Here is a 20,922-nt window from a genome sequence, read left to right as displayed (position 1 = left end):
GTATTCTGGTTTACATTATTCAACACTCCCCCTCAAGTTGGAGCAAATATGTCGATCATGCCCAACTTGACTAGATTAGGGTGAAATAATTTTCCAGGCAGACCCTTGGTGAAGATATCAGCAAGCTGATCCGAAGAAGTCACAAAGGGAATACATATCTGCCCATCTTCTAATTTCTCCTTGATGAAATGCCTATCCACCTCAACATGTTTGGTACGGTCATGCTGCACCGGGTTGTGTGCTATACTTGATTGCAGCCTTGTTATCGCGATGACAAAGATCATAGGAAGGCGAATAGGTAGACCCAAGTCTTGTAGCAGCCCTTTAAGCCAAAGTAACTCACAAATTCCTTGTGCCATAGCTCTGAATTCAGCTTCGGCACTAGAACGAGCAACTACATTCTGCTTCTTGCTACGCCAGGTAACAAGATTTCCACCTACAAAAGAACAATATCCAGAAATGGACTTTCGATCTGCTGAACCAGCCCAATCAGCATCGGTGTATGCCTCTACCCATAGGTGACCATGTGAGGACAAAAGAATGCCCTTTCCAGGAGTTGACTTCAAATAATGTAGAATACGAAGAACAGCCTCCATATGAGAAGTGTAGGGATCATGCATAAATTGACTCACTCGCACTCACAAAGAACAAGAATGTCCGGACGAGTGTGTGAAAGGTAAATCAGCTTCCCTACAAGTCTTTGGTACCGACCTTTATCAACAGCTCACCCCCATTTTCCTTGAGCCGAACAAGAGGATCCATAGGAGTGTCCGAAGGGTGGCAGCCTAGCAAACCGGTTTCAGCCAACAAGTCTAGGACATACTTTCTTTGGGAGAGAAATATGCCTTTCGCAGATCTGGCCACTTCAATCCCAAGAAAGTATCTTAATTTGCCTAGATCTTTAATCTCAAATTCCTGGCCAAGGAAGGTCTTCAACCTGTCCGATCTCATCACCATCATTGCCGAACCACTATATCATCAACGTAGACTATAAGAACAAGTGAGTTTTTCACCAACCCTCTTGATGAAGAGTGTGTGATCAGCATTACTCGCTTATAGCCCACGTAAATCATGGCCTTGTGGAATCGACCAAACCAAGCCCGGGGCGATCAAGCTTCAGCCCATACAAGCACGCTTAGCACCGCACACTTTTCCTCTATTATCGCACAAGAGAACCCCGGTGGAATGTCCATGTATACCTCCTCCTCCAGTGCTCCATTCAGAAGGCATTTTTAACATCTAGTCTGTGCAACTCCCAACCAAGGTTGATCGCACAAGATAACAACACACGAATCGTATTCAACTTTGCAACAGTGCAAAGGTCTCCTGGTAGTCTTGCCGTATGTCCGAGTAAAACCCTTGGCAACGAGCCGTGCCTTATATCTATCCACGGTGCCATCCACCTTCTGTTTCACCACAAACACCCATTTACATCCAACGGTTTTCTTCCCAGGTGGAAGAACAACAAGCTCCCATGTGTTATTTTTTTTCAAAGCTTCCATTTCTTCCATCATGGCTGCCTTCCACTTTCCATCTGATAAAGCTTCCTGCCAATTATTAGGAACACGAACAGAAGAAAGAGAAGTAACAAAAGCACGAAATGATGGGGAAAGGGAGTCATAAGAGACAACATGAGATATGGGATGCTGAGTACAAGTCCTGACACCTTTGCGAAGGGCAATGGGCAAGTCAGGAGAAGGAACATTACCAGGTGGAGAGGCAGGTTCTGGATCCAGGTTCGGCAATTGGATGGGTACAGGAGCAACAGTGGATTGAACCTGATTATGTCTCCTTCCATAGGTCTTCATAGTGCTAACATCAATCCTCCTCTGAAATTCACTAATGGTTCTCTGGACAGGAGTTTGGGCTTGAGGGTCCGCTCCCCGAACAGAACCTCGGCCTGCGATCGGAGTGGTCCGCTCCCCCGAACAAGAACTTCTCCCCCGACTCGGGAGGACCAGAGGCTGAACGGACTCATTATAGACAGACCGAGTGGAGGAGGATGCTCAACAGCCAACACATCTTCGCTAACACTCTCCCCGAAGAGGTGGGGACACATAGTAGGAGAGACGCTCATGAAACACAACATCCATGCTGACAAAAGTCGGCGGGATGGAGGGTGATAGCATTTATACCCCTTCTGAGTAGCAGAGTACCCCAAGAAAATGCACCGAAGACTACGGGAGTTCAAGCTTGCCTGGGACCTGGTATCCCGGCATAGCACACGCAGCCAAACACCTTAGGGGGAACAATAAAGGAGGAAGAGCCAAGTAGTAGCTCAACAGGGGGTTTAGAGTGAAGGACCCGATCGGGCAGCCTATTAATTAAATAGGCGGCAAGTGAGAACAGATCCCCAATGAACCGAGGGGACATTCCGGCAAACAAAAGGGCACGAGCGACCTCTAAGAGGTGGCGGTTCTTCCTCTCACCACACCATTTTGGGCTGGAGTATCAACACATTGGTCCGGTGGAGGATCCCATGGGCAGCCAGGTATTTTTGGAACTGACCTTCCATATACTCTCGCCCATTATCACTCCGTAAAATTTGAATAGTGGTATGAAATTGAGTTTGAACCAGCTGGTGAAAGTGCTGAAAACATGAGAAAACCTCACTTTTGTTGTGCATCAGATAAACCCAAGTAAACCTAGAATAGCAATCAATAAAGGTGACATACCACCGATGACCCGAAAGGGCAACTTTTCTACTAGGACCCCACACATCAGAATGAACAACATGAAATAAAGAAGATGACCTTTTATTAGAAATAGGATAGTTGGAACGTGTCTGTTTGGCCAAGACACAAGGCTCACAAAAAAAATCTTCTTTATTATAAGTTTTGCCGAATGCGGGAAATAAAGTAGATAAGGTTCCTAAAGGTGGATGTCCTAGTCTAGAGTGCCATAAGTGTAATTCAGAGGAAAAAGATGCTGGTGAACAAAGTCTAGAGGGAAAAGCCGGTGTAGATGCAGGATCTCCATCAAGCAGGTACAATCCGCCATGCACTTTACCCGATCCAATCGTCTTCCCCGAGTCCAGTTCCTGAAAAATACAATGAGTAGGAAAGAATGTCACTTTGCAGTTTAAAGATTTAGTGATACTACTAATGGAGAGAAGGTTAGTAGTAAACTTGGGAATATGTAACACAGAAGATAAAGTCAATGAAGGAGAACAACCAATGGAGCCCTTCCCAGATATGGAGGAGAGGGACCCATCAGCAATTTTTACTTTGTCTTTACCAGAGGCAGGGAAGTAGGTATTAAAAAGACTGGAGGAACCTGTCATGTGATCAGTAGCTCCAGAGTCTATGATCCAAGGAGTGGAGACCACGGATGCACAATGACCAGCAAAGGAAATACCTGTATGGGCAAAGAAGGAACCTGAATTGGCAGCAGATGTAGTGGGGGCAGCAGATGTGTTCAACAGACGCCGGAGAGCTTGAAGTTCTTCCTGGGAGAAACCAATGTCAGTAGTGGGAGCTGAAGCTACACTTTCAGTGTGATTGGCCTTGTTTTTAGATTTAGCACGACCACGTTTGCTCTCAAAATCAGCAGGCTTCCCATGAAGTTTCCAACACTGAGCCTTAGTGTGATATGGTTTGTGGCAATGATCACACTTCACAGGCTCTTTACTAGCAGCAGTAGCAGCAACATTATCAACAGAAGTGTCAGTAGTGAAGGAACCAGTAGTCTGTAAAGCTGATCTGTCAACCTTAGGAGTAATCATCATAGCAGCCCTCCTTGTCTCTTCACTGTGAACATATGAAAAAGTTTCCTCCAAAGTGGGAAAAGGAACTCGACCAAGAACCTGCACCCGAATAGGGTCATAATCATCATTAAGTCCAGCCAGGAAGTCATAGACTCGAAACTGATCCACATAAGTGTGGTAGGCTGTAATATCTGCAGCAGTAGTAGGCAGGAATCGAGCATAGTGATCCAGTTGCTGCCATAAGCACTTGAGGGCAGCATAGTACTTGGTGACTGTCATCTCTTTCTGGGTAGTGTGTTGAAGAGTCTTTCGGATCTCATAAACCTGAGCACCACCCCCTGAACGACCATAAGTACCCTTGACAGCAGTCCATATCTGAGTCGCAGTGTCAAGGAGAAGGTACTGACTAGAAATGTCAGTGGTCATAGAATTCAGAACAAAAGACATCACCATCGCATCATTAGCAGCCCATTTAGTGCGGGCAGCCCCTTCTTCAGTGGGCTGTTTGGTGATACCAGTAAGGTGGCCAGTGAGTCCCCTGCCAGCCACAGTGAGGGATAAGGATCTGGCCCAAATCAGATAATTGGTACCATCTAGTTTTATGGCAGCAGCATAGGGCAAGAAATCAGTCCTGGTCTGATCTCCTCCAGTAGCAGCTGATGTAACCTCTGAGTCACCCATAATGCAGCAAGGTAAAATTCGAGTTTTTTTGAAAAAAAACTGAATTTCAAAAATTCTGCAGTGGTCGATCTGAAATTGGACAGAATTCTGATCTTAAAAAAAAAACAGCAGGAATTCAAGGCTGAAACAGTGTCGAGTGCAGCAATATAACCAAGGAATAATCCCTCAAAAAATCTTCCCAAACAGCAGCCTAGAAGAACCAAATCGATAAAGTGTCAGGGTTTTGCATCGATAAGAAGAGGAAAGAGGCTGCAGCTGTGGGGTCTTCAATCAATGTGAAATCAGAGAGGATAGATGCTGTCGTAGGCCTGCATTGATGCTCCAAAGAAACCAATTGATCTCCCAACTGTTATGAGATCGATCTCCGAAAAAAACTGAAGCAATCATGAATCGCAGAGAGAGATAATGGCAGCAGCTATCGATCTGAATTAGGTTTTAAAATTGAGGTGAGATGGAGGGCAGCACTCGAACCATAGATGGATCACCTCATGGGTGCTGCCCTAAAAAGGGTTGAATGGATCAAAGGAAGAGAAGAGAGAAGGGAGAAGGGAGAGGAGAAGAGGGAGAGGAGAGGAATCAAGGGAAAAAGGGTTGTTTTTGAACAATCGAGCAGGTCTTAAAACCCTAGCTCTGATACCATGTTCAAAACTAGAATACAAAAAAACAGAACTGAGCAAACTTGAATGATCTATTGTGATCACCCAGGCACCTATATTTATAATGCTGGAATATGAAATTACATGACCAAAATACCCCTGCCTAGCCAATACAGCTAGGCAGTACATAAACAACTATAAAACATAATACTAAAGCACCCAAAAGACCAGAATACCCCCACGGTATTCTGGTTTACATTATTCAACAATACCTAAACTACCCTTAATATAGAAAATAAACTAGAAACAGAAATAAGACAGAAATCAAACCAAACACCCCCTAGACTACAAAACTAATCAACATCCTTAACAGGCACCATTACATGTACTCCATCTCTATGTCTTTCATCCATTTTACATGTTCCCAATTTTTCCACTAACTTGCTTTCTATTAGTAATCTTACCCGTGACCTCAATTGCAACCTTTTCCCTGATCATTGTCTTTTTCAGGACTTGGTAATGGGAAATACGATTGGCTGTGGTAAGGTGGTTGGTGGTCTTTACTTGATTGGCAGTTCTCCATCAGCAATGGTTTCCCAGTCTAATTCGTCTGCTTCTGCTTTGGCTGATTTGCATTGGTGGCATCGACGCTTGGGTCATCCTCCTTTAGGCATTTTATTATTTTTATTTCCCAGTTTAGTGAAAACTTGTAATGCCAATAATTTTAGTTGTGATGCTTGCATTTTTGCAAAGCAAACTCGGGAAGTTTATCCTATTTTAGATAATTGTAGTTTGGTTCCTTTCAGTTTAATTCACTCTGATGTGTGGGGCCCTGCCGTTGTGTTTCTACTTCTGGATATAGGTGGTTTGTAACTTTCATAGATTGTTTTAGTTGTACCACCTGGGTGTATCTTATCCACCAGAAAAGTGATGTATTTACTTGTTTTCAACTCTTTCACAAAATGATTCAAACCCAATTCGATGCCAAGGTTAAGATCCTTCGATTGGACAATGGGAAGGAATATGTGGATGGCACCTTTCAGAAATATTTGTCGGACCATGGCATTATCCACCAGACAAGTTACCTGGATACTCCAGCTTAGAATGGTATCGCCGAATGGAAGAATCACCATCTTTTGGAGGTCGCCAGATCTTTATTGTTTGCCATGAATGTTCCACCTCAGTTTTGGGGCGATGCTGTCCTATTGGCAGCATATCTAATTAATTGTCTGACCTCTTGGGTGTTGTCCTCCCGCTGTCCCATTGAGGTGCTGATAGGATCTTCCTCCTTTGTGGTACCTCCGAAGGTTTTTCGCTCTGTGGTATTTGCCCGAAATTGTCATGTTCATGGCAAATTTGATCCCAAGGGGTTGCGTTGTATTTTTCTGGGTTACTCTGCTACGTAGAAGGGATAAAAGTGTTATCATCCTCCCTCTAGAAAATTATTTGTTACTATGGATGTGGTTTTTCGCGGAACCAAGGTGTATTTTCCATCTCACGCTCCTCTTCAAGGGGAGTCTTCTAGTGAAGAGGAGGTGCCTTTGATTACCTCTCTTGATGATTTTTGGTGGAAGACATTTCAGTTGAACTTGAGGACGGAATAACAGGATAGGAATAGGAGCAATCTCAAGTGCAGGGGAGACTGGGAAATCCGATCCTTTGAAGGTTTTTAACAGAGGAACGTTGCACAAGCAGAAGCAAGTTGACAATACCACCACCACTGCTCCCAACCAATCGATGCTCTCTGATCCGGGTCTGTTGCCCACTTCTTCTGGTAAGTCCCCTTTAGATCCCACTTTAGATGTACCAATCACTGTTCGTAAACCTCGTAGAACTTGTACACAACATCCCATCTATAATGTTGTTTCTTATGTCTCTCTTTCTCCATCTTTCCATGCTTTTGTTTCCACTCTGTCTCCTGTTTCTATCCCTAACACCTGGCAGGAAGTAATGGCCATTTCGAGATGGAAAGATGCAATGAATGAGGAAATGAGGGCTTTGGAAAAAAATGATACGTGGGATGTGGTGAGTCTTCCACCGGGAAAGAAATCAATCGGTTGCAAATGGGTCTTCACTGTCAAACACAAGGCTGATGGGACTTGGGAGCGATATAAGGCGAGATTGGTTGCTAGAGGATTTACTTAGTCTCATGGGATCGTTTATCAAGAGACCTTTGCCCCTATTTGCAAAGATGAATATTGTTAGAGTTATCATCTCATGTGTAACCAATCAAGGATGGGATCTTCAACAACTAGATGTGAAGAATGCTTTTCTCCATGGGGAGCTTGAAGAGGTGTATATGGACATTCCTCCGGGTTTTATTGATATAGATACCCAAGGAAAAGTGTGTTATCTCAAGAAGGCCCTATACGGTTTAAAACAGTCTCCAAGGGCTTGGTTTGGGCGCTTCCATAGAGCGATGGTGTCAATCGGCTACAAACAAAGTGATACTGGTCATACTTTGTTTATCAAGAAGAGAGACCAACTCATCCCTGTGCTGATTGTTGATGTAGACGACAACATCATTACTAGAAATGATGTTGATGAAATAAAGAAGTAGAAGACTTATTTGGGGATAGAATTTGATATCAAAGACCTAAGACAACTTAGATATTTCCTTGGGATTGAGGTTGCTTATTCTGCTCAAGGTATCTTCCTATCACAACGAAAGTATACTCTTGATTTGTTATTTGAAACAGGAATGTTGGGGTGTAAGCCTGTAGATACCCCTTTGGAGCCAAATACTCACCTAAAGAGTAAAAATGGAGATCCTGTGAATAGAGGCAGCTATTAGAGATTAGTTGGCTGGTTGATATACCTGTCTCACACATGGCCTTGCAGTAAGTGTTGGTAGTCAGTATATGCATGATCCTCACTCTACTCACCTTGAGGTAGCATACATGATCTTGAGATATTTGAATTTTGCACCCAGGAAAGGTGTTCTATTTTCTTCCCAGGGACACTTACGGATTGAGGATGACAGGAGGTCCACCTTTGGGTACGGTACCTTTGTTGGCAGGAATTTAGTGACTTGGAGGAGAAAGAAACAATCGGTGGATGCTCAATCCAGTGCTGAAGCAGAATTTCAGGTTATGGCCCATGGTATTTGTGAGTTACTTTGGCTGCAAGGTCTTCTTCGTGATTTGTGTGTTCTTGTTACACTACCCATGCGCCTCTACTGTGATAGTAAATCAGCAATAAGTATTGCTCATAACCCAGTACAACACGATCATACCAAGCATGTTGAGATTTATGAAGGAGAAGCTGGAGCAAGGATTGGTATCCATTCCTTTTGTTCAGTCAGGAGATCAGCTAGCCGACACTCACTAAGAGCATTAATAGGAAGAGTTTTATGTCGATTGTTAGTAAGTTGGGAATGTTTGATATTATGCACCAACTTGAGGGGGAGTGTTGTAAAATGGGTTTAAGGGTATTTACGTCCTAGGGTCATTATCGTCCTTGTACCTATTCTAGAATGTTCTCTCATCTATTATAAATAAAGAGGGGCTGTGAACAATTAGTCACAAGCCATTACTCACAATGTCCACACAATTGAATATTAGAATTGAATTGAATAAAAGGAAAATGGGATTTTGTTTACCTGTGTTGTGCGATTTCAGGCTGTGTGGCCTTTCTCCCTTCTTCCGAGCGGCTCTGACTTTTCTCTCTCCTTCCCTATTTCTTCCATTGCTCAATTCTGTCAGTCCTTCTTTGGTAAGCTCTCATCTTCCTTTCCTATTCTGTTATTTCCTGTTTTACAACTTTTCTGTGTTTTTACCGAACCGGCAAGACTCAGAGATTTCTGATCGATCTCTCTCATCCCCTTGTCTATTCTCCTCCTGATTCTGTCCGTTAGTTCACCACCCTAGGGCAACCCAAACCCTAGGTGATTGTTCCCAAAACCACTTTTGATTGTAAGAAATTTCCCTGCTACTAGAACTGATTTCCATCCTACCACCTGGGTCAATTGCAGGTATTTTCTAAAATTTCCAGATTGCTGTTTCGAGCAATCCTCGTGTGGGCTTTAGAGTAAATTGGGTTGGCAATCTAATCCTAAAGTTTCCTCTTGATTGTGCCTGATTGGGGCGAGAACTCTCATTGAGAGTGGAAACTGTTCTACTGTAGCTAGCTGCCATCATGAGGGAGAAGAAGACTTCTTCTATTTGTTATTAAAGACCTAATTGTCTGTTAACTACGATTAGGCCTCTCCTTGTTATGTTGGATAATATTATGCCATTCTTTCTTCTGAAATTCCAGAATACGCCTCCCTTGTCAATTCTAAATGTCAATTAGCCCTTAATACTGTTCTCCTTTATTGCAAGGGTCCAGATCGACTTCTATTTATTAACATTTTGCCACTAAACTCTTAATTTGAGCTATTTAATATTCTTGTGGGCCCACAACGATTCCAAAGTTTGTTTCATGACCCAGGATTGCATCGAGTCAGTTGGATTATATTCATTTTTTCGTTTCTCCTTATGTAAATGTTTGCCATTCATATATGCAGGAGGCTGCTATTGAAGAGTACTTCAAGCCACTGGACAAGCAGGCTGAGCTTATAATGAACACACAGCTTGAAGGAGAGGAAAGGAGAATGAAGGAAATGATGAAGGCCATGCATGAGCAGGCTGTACCTGAGAAAGTTGAGGCAGAGAAGATGGCAAAAGTGTGCAATGTGGATTCAGACCAACATCACAACACAGCATCCTCTCTCGACAAAAAAGGTGGTGAGATGAGTTGATTGTGAAAAATTGTCAACATTATTTGAGAATAAAAATGTAAGCAATACCCAACCTCACTCTGCTACTTTGAGAACATTATTAACAGTCAATAGATGTGATTTTTTGTTCAGGTAAAGCGAATTTCTCCCACCGCGGTTAGTTTGAATAATGGTACAAGGAGATGTTCGTTCACAATTGTAAAATCAGTGAAATAAGAATGATATAATTTTTTCCTCTTGGGCAGAGAGGTTGGCTAGGTGGCCTGCCCACCTAAGCTCGGCTGGGTAGCTCACTTTATTTTGGTGGAGAATTAGATCCCTACACCCCGTATTCACATGTCAAGTTTCAGCTTAATGGGAGTTTGCCAAGTGGCAAAACACAGCAGTAGAAAATCTGGACTACCAACAGGGTGTATCACAGAGTGAATGCATAGACATACATGAGAGGATATATGTGATGGTTTGAGTCTGAGTCTGAGTCTGAAATGCAACATGTGGTCAATTCAGGCCATTCCCAAGATATTCAATCTGTGGAAATTACCACGTCCTCCTTCCACAGGGCGGAATTGGTGAGCCACCCAATGATGCTTTGGTGGATGAACCACGGAGCCAACCTTTGACAATATCTAAGGATGGCAAAGAAGGAAACTGAAATTTATTTAAATCCTAGAGATGTCAAATTCAGTGTATCTTCGTACAGATTCTTAAGCACTTGAGTTGAATTGCAGATCTTAACTATCATAGCATGAACTTTAGCTCATGAGTGTGTAGAGGCTGAGAGCTGCTCTTATTTGAAAGAGAACGGCAAGTCCTGGATTGCCATTCCTCCACCTCCCACCTCTGCAAAGCTCAATATGATATAGGGGGTGTCTTCAGAAGTCATGGTAGTATGGTTTTGTTGGCTTTCTTGGGACCTATTAGGATTGCAGATTCGATTACAGCTGAGCTCAAGGCTATTTTCAGGGTTTGGAGCTAACAATGGATCATGGTTGGATGGATATGTACATATGAGGGAGATTCCACGCTGGTTATTTGCTGCCTTCGTTGGGTTAGAGATATCTTCACCTCTTCAAGAAGGCTAGAGCTCTTGCTGGGGGGAAATTTTTATTTTTCTTGTAGGTTGAGGTCTGCTAATTCTATGGCAGATGAGGGTCAAGGGTGGAGTTGGCAGAGAGAGTGTGTATTTGGAGTTTGGACTCCTATCCTATGGCTTAGTTCCTTCTTAGGTACTGCCCCTTTCGGCTGTCATTGTGGTCTGTGTTGTACTTTCTCCTTTCCTCTTTAACAAATGTAGTTATCGGACCCAGTCTTCTTTCACCCACTGGGAGGAGAGAATTTTCACTCACCATTTTTTGGTGGTGGGATGAGACTCTTAAAGCAGTGTTAGTATTTTGGACCTTTGTACAATAGAGGAAGGGAAGTATTTATGACAATTAGGGTGGTGGGTGAATGTTCACCCTCGTTGAAGGAAAATTTCTTGGTCATGTTACCAAAAAATAAAGAGATGGTCTGGTGTAATTATAGTTTTTTTTTTGGCTTTTAGGTCAGAATTGGTGTAATTATAGTTTGTAATTTTGTTTTGATCGCCTTTTGTCTTGTTTATAAAAGTTTTTAAATAAGGGAGAAAAAAAAAATGCTGCCCGACTACATAGTATAGAGAACCTAAAACGAGGTAGAAAACGAGTGAAAATTGCAAATAATAATCACACAATCCTATACAAAAATTTATATGGTTCAATAAGATTGTCTATGTCTGGTGTGAGATGAGACCTACTTCACTATCAATGGAGAATAGGGTTACAGTAGCTCCTCCTCACACCTCTATTAGATTGATTATAGAAAAAGAATTCTCACTACAAATTCTTAGTGAAACCCTATAGAAAAAATTATCAAAATATCCTTGAGACCTCTTGACCTTTAGCCCCTACAACCTTTTGGAATCAGCCCACTTATGCAAATGATGGGATACAAGTAGGGGTGTCAATTGGTTTGGTTCTGGGCTATCAGTCCAGATCCTTAGCGGTTCCGGCTCTAAGGTGTTAAGACCATAAGCAGACCAATAAGCTTACCGGATCCAAATCTGAGACCTAGGACCGTTAATTAATGGGTGGTCCAATTCCGGTTCTTAATGAGTTTCAAACATTATTGAGTTCAAAACAAGGACAATGAGAGTTTCTCTAGGAAAACGGGAGCTTCATCATACAAAGATATAGTTTTGTGGAACCCAAAATAAAGGCATTGATGTATATTTAATAAATAAAGAGACAGCTTTAAGAGTTCATAATTTCCATTTCAACCTCAACTCATATATTGATGACTTAAAGGGCAACAACAGAGCACCAGTTGCACCAGTTAAAAGTCCCAAACAATGTAATACTATTAATAGATTAGGTTTTAAAGCCTTTTAGGGTTTTAGATTTTTAATTTCTCATTCAATTTGTTTACATATCATCCGGTTTCAACGGTTCCAGTGCTACTGGGACCTTAAAGGGCTATCGGTTCTAGAACAGTTGGAAGACCTGAACCAGAATCGGCCCGGACCAATAATATATCATTAGGATTAGATCCGTCCCAATAAGCTATTGGGTGGTCCGGTTCTAGTTCCTGTCAGTCTGAATCAGTTCCAGTTTCCGGTTCTAGTCCTAAATGGGCACCCCGAGATACAAGACATCAAACCCCCAACAGGTAGTGTATGTTAGTGTCTCCCTGTGTCTCTCTCCTTCCACAATAGGGGACAAATATGATACTTCATAAGAGGCACTAATATGCGCTGCACAGCCGTCGACAACATTGTTTCTTCCAAAACATATATACAATAAATAATATGATTGTGATAGGCCATCAAACCTCGCTAGAGACTATAAAAAATAATTTTTTTTGGTAGAAAGCTCCTGTAGCTCAATTGATGAATATGTAAAAAAAAATAAAAATTCAAAGTCTATTAACAATCAGCACTCAGCCTATCAAATCACTAGCTCAATAGTGGCATGACATGAAAATGGGCATGAAGGAAACAATTTCCCCATATTGTTGTGTGTGTGTAGGTGGAAGTGGGGTCGTGCATTAGATTTTATTGGATGTAAGCTGGTTGAACCAAAAAATGGAAACCAATCAGACCAATGTAAAACTAAACCAAAATTTGGTCTGACCACACATTAATGAATTTAGGCCATCCACCTGATGGGCCACACACATTGGGATGTGAATTCTATCTGAAATACAGCCAATCAGATCAGATGTTCCTAATTATATCTAGTTACCTACTTTTGATCGGATGGGTAAGAATATTTTATAGATGATGAACCATATGGTTGGACATTATAGATTGATGAACACACGCCCTCCTAATGCCATATTATATATTTTGCAAGAAATTAAGTTGGTGATGACTGATGAGGATGTTTAAGTTCTTTTTTGGGTAAATGGCATCTAGGGTATCTAATGTTTTGATAAATTTTAGATAAAGTATCCATGTTTTACATATTGTGTTTGGAATATCTAAACTAGATTATAATTAATTCAATTATTTAATTTTTTATTTTATTTTTTCCAAATTTATCCTTATAAATTATTATTTTTATATTTTATATAAAAATCTAACATGACCCACATCACCTGATCACCGTCACCGTCCCTCCATCTTCTTCTTCCCACTCCTGCAACCCACCGGCCCCAACTCCTTGCTGCAACCCAACCCAACCGAACCCCCCCACCCACCACCACATGCCCCACCCTCCCTGTGTTCCTCAGTAGCTTACTTGTGTAGTGCGGTATCACATCAATCTTGTTCTTGATGTGCAAGAGTCGAAAGTTTGAGAATGAATTGAGCATGTCGTTGAAGGCCTTGTTACCCAATTGAGGGAAACCGAGCACAAAAGAATTTTTATCCTCGATCTCAATTACACTTTCGTACCTGACGTCAAGTACATCTAATAGAGGGAGGTGGATCTCACGTGGATCCCACTTTTGGCAGTGTGTTCGGACAGGGGTTAGGATAATCATTTCTACTTCTTCTATTAGATGTATTTGACATCAAGTACGGACAGTGTAATTGAGAAGATAACGATCCAGCACAAAGGCTGTGAAACGTTCTCGACAAGGTCAAAGGCAAAGAGAGAAGGAAACAAGGAGGGAAGGTAACGTGGGTTTAGATTTCATTTAAAATATAAAAATAATTAGATATTAAGGTAAAAAATTTGGAAAAAGAAAAAAAAGTAGGTAAATTGGATTAATTATAATCCAATTTAAGTATTTCAAACACAACATGTGAGAAGTTAGGCACTCAGGTTGTCATATTCTGTTTTTTTTTTTTTTTAAGGAAACCAAGGATACTTAAGTTCAATCATATTAGGGGTGAAACAAGGCCAAGTTCGGCCGGGTTTTTTAAAACCTCAGTCCAACCTTGAGTCCTCTTAAGTCAACCTAAGTCCAACTCAATCCTGAGGTCGGGGTGAGATATCTCAACCCAAGCCCAACACTATCGGGTTCAGCCTAATCCAGCCCGACCCTGATTGACCCTGATCGTGCCAGGCTGAGCCAGGTTGGCCCTAATTGACCCTGATTTTTTGTCATTTACGATCTCTTATATTGAAAGAAATAGAGTATTAGCATCATCAATGAGCAAATGGAAAGCAATTATGACAACTACAACTTTTAACATTAGACCTAAACTCAGATAAAACCACAGTTTGGTTCTCCAATGACATATCATAATACAAGACTGGGTCGGGTTCAGCCCGAGATCTCAACCTTGATTTAGACTTGAAAATTTCAACTTTAACCCACCCTCAGGATTGAAAAATCCAACTCTGGCCTTGTTCGAACTCAAGACAGATTAGGAAGGGTCGGGCCAATAGGACCAAACTTACACCCCTAAACTATATGGAGAATGAACATGAGTAATTAATACCTCTATATTGGAACATAAGAGACAATGAAGATGAGGACAAAGTGGGGCCCACCACATATCGAATGGCCACAGACCTTCATCATGAGATTCTGAAGACTTGGAGATTGATTGAATTTGGATGGAGGGAGTATGGACATGATTATACATGGAATTCAGAGGAAAGGGACAAGATGCCGTGGCCATCATATTACTTATTACCTCTTTTATTGCTAGAAATGCTCTCTTTTTCTGTGGGGGGAAAGTACTTATTACATGTTAGAAATTTGATTCTGAAATCATGAAACATGTCGGATTCGTATGTGAACCCAAATTTCTTTCTTTTTTTGAGTTCCTCACTGATCACTGAAAACTCTTATCAGAACCAGATTTTGTGGGATTCATCAAATCTTATTTAAATATTTAATAAAATTAATTTGTATTAATTTAATTTAGATAATTTAGTTGCAACTGAGGACAAAAATGAGTTTTCTCTTCGTTACGTATTTCGATAATATGATTATAAAATAAAAATGTAAGTATTCATATTGTGTGTATATCGAGTATAATTAATTTAAGAATCTTGTATGAATTACTGTCAGACGTTTAAGAAAGAAGATTCTCTAATGGTACATTTTGATCCCCAGGCCAGTTGAGAGGTCCTTATTGTTATAATTAAATATATATATTTATGTGATAAATAGAAAAATATATTTAATGAAGCACAAACTATACAAAGAAGCCACCCAATAAAGGGAGGAAGAGATAATCCAAGAGCGGGCAGACCTAGAGATCGAGGGGAGTTGTTGCCAAAAAGGAGACGAGGATGTTCCAAGCATAGGCTATAATTCGATTCCTATAGGCATCTAGGACAACGGAGAGAGAGGAGCCCAACTTTCCCTTAACCTCAAAGACAATAGAATCCCAAATTTGCTCATGAGTTATGGATTTGTTTGTCCATCTTCTAACATTTCTTTCGAATCACACATGGTAGAACCAAAAGGTTTGCCCAAAAGGTTAGCTTACCCATATGACCGCAATAAGTCTTCCCACTGAAGGATGATTTGATGTAGAGCCACTCATGATCGAAGGGAAGGATATTCCTCGGAAATGACCAACATTTTCGGTTTCTCCGCATCCAAATGGAATAGGAATAGCCGAATAGGGGCATTTAAAAAATAGACGCTCCACTATCTCTGTGCCACTCCAATAGAAGACACACGAGGCATGGGAGGAGATGGACTTTGCTAGAAGCAAGCCTTGGGAGAGAGCGTGCCAAGTAGTAAAGCTATAACGAAAATGATGAATATATTGAGAGAGATCTGATTGTGATTGGACAAAAATTCCAAGCTCTATGACATGTTTTGTAAGAGTTTTTCTGATGTATAATCAGTAATCAAGATTTTCCGAAAAAAAATTGTTTCAACAGACTAGCTAGAATGGTGAAAGTAATTAATTCCATACCCATAGGTTTGTTATGCAATATTGTTAATACAAAAAAACTATTACTTTGGGGGTTTATATGTTATATCAAACTTAAAATGCACTTATGAGTTAGATTCATAAATAAATAATTTTGTTTAAAATAGTTTGAATTTGACTCATAAAGCTACTTTGATAGGTTCACATAATAGAATCTCACCACTTTACATATAAACTTATCATAATTATTAGGATTTAATGTATTATAAATAAACAATAGTAACAGGATAGAGCGATTTCTTCTACCTTCTCTCCTCCTTGCACCAGACTCTCTTTCTTCTATCACCCTCCTTGGTGTGAGTGCTATGGTTTTGTACCTTGGACTGAGAAAGAGTGCCTCTACTACTGAGTTCTCCTTCAAGGGTTGATCAAGACATACCTGTTGAGTCTCTAAGAGGAGTCCTCTGTCTCTAAGTATTTTATTCTTTTAGAAGTACTGTGCTTGTAGTACAAATAGGTAGCCTAAAACCCATCAAATAGAATGTTTGAATACCCCAAAAATGTTGAGGTAAGATCATTGGATGAAATTTTTTTTTTTTACCCACCTATAGGTACCATACCCCACCTACCTATAGTTTACAACTATTCAGACATGGAGGGAGTGTTTGCTTGCCATTTGCATGCTACGTAAACCGTGCAGCCAGTGCCAAACACACCCTTTTAATATTTCCTTTACGTGGAAGAGATGGGAATCTAAGTTTTGATCATGGTGGGCCGTTATAACAGTTAAAAACGGTTGCAAAAATATTGGAGAATAAGGGATCATGATCACCTCCAGTTCCCTGTCCGGTCCAGTTCCTTAGTTCCTCTAACAAAGGGGGGTTGGAATGACCATCCTACCCTTGCTCAAACACTTTGCCTGGGTGAGGTCCACCACCCCCTATTAGAGGAACTGGTGAATTGAGTCGGGCAGGGAACTGGAGGAGATAATTTTTTGGGAATAAGCCGCATATTCTGACCTGCATCTTAGAATTGTTTTTACATATGTTTGTAGGACATAATTTGTTGTCACAAAAGTGGTAAGTAAAGAAGTTGTAATCTTCTTTTACCCCTTATCTTACTCTCAAAAGTTATTTAATGTAAGGAGTAAAAAATTTTTTTTTTTTTTTTTTTTGGGTTTAAAGTTTAAAGTTATTCAATGTAGTATTTAATGCATTTTTATATGAAGTGACAAGATTTACCCTCATTGAAGAAAAAAAAATGTGTTATACAAGAGTTATCCTCATTGAAGAAAAAAAAATGTTATACTAAAATGGCAAAAAATAAGATTACAATATGATTTTCCCATATTTGTAAGGTTAATTCAAATAAAAGCATATATAAATTAATACAAGAGAGACCCGGGCATACTCAGGGAGATCCAAGGAATAAGCCAGGAAAGATTGAGCCTCACCTTCGACAATGCCATCAACAGGGTTAATCCACCCTGAAAATAAGCTGAAATCCAAAACCACAAGAAATGATATTTGGACATTCCCAAGATATCCCTTTTGATATCTTCTATGACGTGATCAGGAAATTCTTCAATAAGGGAGGAAATCCCGAGTTTCACAGCTTCTTTAGATAAGTAATCTACGATTGGGTTTGGTTCTATCAGGCAATGAGTAATCCAGCTTCCACTTCATAGATGGCAAATACGTTTGCAAAGAAGTCCATTTTTGGACCCCAAGAGGTCAGCTCAGTTGGCAAAAGACCAACTCCTCAATTAAGAGGTCATGAGTTCAAACCACTTTGGGGCCTATCCTCATCCCCTAATCCCCCCCCTATTATACAAGCTCTTAATCCAAAAAAAAAAAAAAGAGAAATCCATTTTTGTCAAGTAAACCAAAGCTGTGTTTGGTATGCATTCTTGGATTACATTCCAAGTCGATTTTGCATTCTTGAAATTTGGATTATAAAAATAATAGTTTTTATTGCCTGAGAATGCGAAATCGACCTAGAATGCATTCCACGAATGCATACCAAACACAGCCCAAGATAACCGATCAGGATTCAATCCACAGCTCCATGATTCCTAGACTCTTGGCTTTCTGCACTCAACTGGATAGAGCTAAGAACTAGCACATGACAAGTCACCCAACCGAGCAAATTGTTCCCTTAATTTATGGCCAATATCCCCCAAGTCTCACAAGATCAAAATATTGACAAAATTATGAGATCTTCTTTCCCCCTCAAATCTGCTATAAAAATTCCTTTCCAACCAAAGATTAAAAGGATCAAAATCAGACCAGCTTCCCAAGAACCTTTCAAGGAAAAGGTTCTGGATTTCACTTTTAATTGTAATTCTATATGAAGTAAGCCATCTCTACTTTTATGTGGCATTCTTCTAGAGTTGCACTGATTAATTGTAGGGTTTCCCCTATGGAATTTTCCATTTAATTATTGAGGGTTTTTCAAAATAGCTTAGCAGAATGAGGCAACCAGGTTCAGACCAAAAAAGAAAATAAATAAAAATCCTTGTTGTACATAATTGAGGTTCATATTAAATTTGTACGATTAAAAGAATCTTAGTTTGGTGAATAGTTTCGAAGCAGTTCATGTATGGGTCTGCCAACCCCGTTTTCCATGTCTACACCAAGCACGTGGAAATCGATTTCCACTTCATCCGTGAATGTGTTGCCCAAAAACAACTGACTGTTCAGTTCATTGCTACTCAAGATCATCTGATCAATATTTTTACCAAACCATTGACCACATCCCGTATTCACTTCTTGCATGATAAGTTGAAGATCTGTGGCTCCAAATCTCCATCTTGAGGGGGTGTGTTAACAATATTGAGTTTGCCTCATTATAGGAAACTCAATATTGGATTTCTTCTCATTTTAGAATTCATATTTTATGTGATATGTAATATTATCTTTCCAATTATATAGTGTTGGAATTTTTCTAAATATTGGTGTGAGACTTTAGTCCTACATCGGTTGTGAAGAAGGAAATCTTTTGGCATATATATGATTGTGATCTATTATCACAGGTTATGTTTAGAAAGGATTGTACGGTGCACTAGCGAGCAAGAATGGTGACCGTCCGAGCGCGTACGATGTGCATAGGTGCCTTAATCTTTTCAGGATCAACAGTTTGTGAACAAGTATGGTGGTTCAGATCTGACTGTTGGATCAGTGTGTGATCTAAGGGGTGCTTAGGATCCAATCGTTGAATCGGTGATTGGTTAAAGGGGGTGCAATCCTTGGAACAACATTGAGCCCAGTGATTGTGACTCATCCGAACAGCCATGTGAGCCCAATGGTTGTAACCCATGAACAGCCAGGTCTAAGCCCATAAAAGGCCACAAGTTCAGTCATTCAGCATATAACAATTCTCATAGCTTCAAGGTGATTACTGTCTCTGCAAAAACAGAAATAAAGTCCAAGCCTGATTTATCTTGGGATGCAGATTTGCTGTAACCCAGTGCAATAGTAAGGGAGCAAATATTGTCTTAAGGACAGAGCGATCTCGTTCGACTCAGGCAGCCTCACCTGTCGACTCCTTTTTTTTTATTTCAGTTTTCTAACATATAGCTCTCTTAGGATTCTCAGCTTGTACGTTGTATATATTTCTCTTTGGGGTTCAATGGAAATCTGTGGAAATATTGAGAAGATTTAGAGAGGAAGAGGGGACTCCCTTCACTAAGAGGAATCCCCAAAGCCCAAACCTGACAGTAGTCAACTCAAGGGGGATCCAATCTAGGTATTAGTCCAGGTGGGGTGGATATTCCAATTCTCTGCCAAGTACATGTTTCTAGCAGCATCTCTAGTGTGGAAGAAATGGTAGAGAGAGAGAGAGAGAGATGTCAGGCAATTTTGTTGTTGCTGTTGTTGTGGGGTGTGTTGGGAAGGTCCTTTCATGGAGGGGGTTAGGGAACTGTGGACGGAATTATTACAGGTGAGAGGGACTGGAAACTGGGGGGAAGTCAGTGCAATTAAAAAACAAAAAAAAAAAGAAGAAGAAAAACATGGAGGTTATGATAGTTTTCTTTTGGTGTGCAGGTTAGGATGGTCGAGTGGATGAGAAAAGCATGGATGGAAATTCGATTAGAAAGGATTTGAAAGGCTCATGATTTTTGTTGAAGAGAACGACAAACATGAAACATGGAGAGTATATTACATGGACCCCTCTATCTCCTCCCTCCACTCATTTCAAATCTGACCTGTAATTCCCATGATTCCATTTCAACTGCCATTTCAAATTATTTGCATTAACATCAAACACCAAACAGCAACAACAACAACAACAACAACAATACAATATTAATGGAAGTTATTATAGTAATTGCTATTATAAGTAACCATTTAGATTGTTTAATTATTGTTAGTGATAATTAATAAAGAAAAAAAAAATAAAAATGGAACCCCATATAAGAGGGTGGCAGGAATGCATGCACATTGATACTGTCCAAAAATGACTGAAGACTCATCAACCAGAATATCCTCCCCATCAGCTTTATTACTTTCTTCTCTCAGCTGTCTGCTTCTTCATTACCCACCACTACTAATATATATATATATATATATATAATCTCACAAATAACTAAAATTAAAATTAGTATATTTTTACTTTTGAAACATACTACTCTACTAATTGAACAGTGTAAAACCCTAAGATTAGTGCAATAATAGAGAGGTGAAGCTTTGTGAGTAGCAGTTATTCTATATCATGTTGAGGGTAAGATTTCTTGTATTCCATTGCTTGTATTAGTGGGCTGATTTCGAAGGGCTGTTAATTAAGAGACTGATATGGTCTAAAAGGCTCAAGGCCCAGAGGAATTGGCCCACCTTACATGTTGTTTTTATTACTTGAACTCGATCAGGGATGTAAATGGATAACCGGAAATCCGATTCTGATCCATATTCGT

The 20,922-nt window shown here is 40.4% G+C and overlaps 1 protein-coding gene across 1 annotated transcript in view; it reads left to right on the top strand.

The window, feature by feature from the left end:
* The window catches only part of LOC122648930, a 30,894-nt gene extending 21,038 nt beyond the window's left edge, over nucleotides 1-9,856 (top strand). Inside the window, exon 4 of the mRNA XM_043842248.1 lies at nucleotides 9,491-9,856. Within this exon, the coding sequence (XP_043698183.1) occupies nucleotides 9,491-9,724 (234 nt within the window). The 3' untranslated portion in view covers nucleotides 9,725-9,856. The remainder of the gene's footprint in view (nucleotides 1-9,490) is intronic.
* The last annotated feature ends 11,066 nt before the right edge of the window (nucleotides 9,857-20,922 follow it).

This window comes from Telopea speciosissima, chromosome 1, assembly GCF_018873765.1.
Source record: "Telopea speciosissima isolate NSW1024214 ecotype Mountain lineage chromosome 1, Tspe_v1, whole genome shotgun sequence".
Classification (NCBI taxonomy): Eukaryota; Viridiplantae; Streptophyta; class Magnoliopsida; order Proteales; family Proteaceae; genus Telopea; species Telopea speciosissima.
This window is presented reverse-complemented; position numbering and strand designations above follow the sequence as displayed.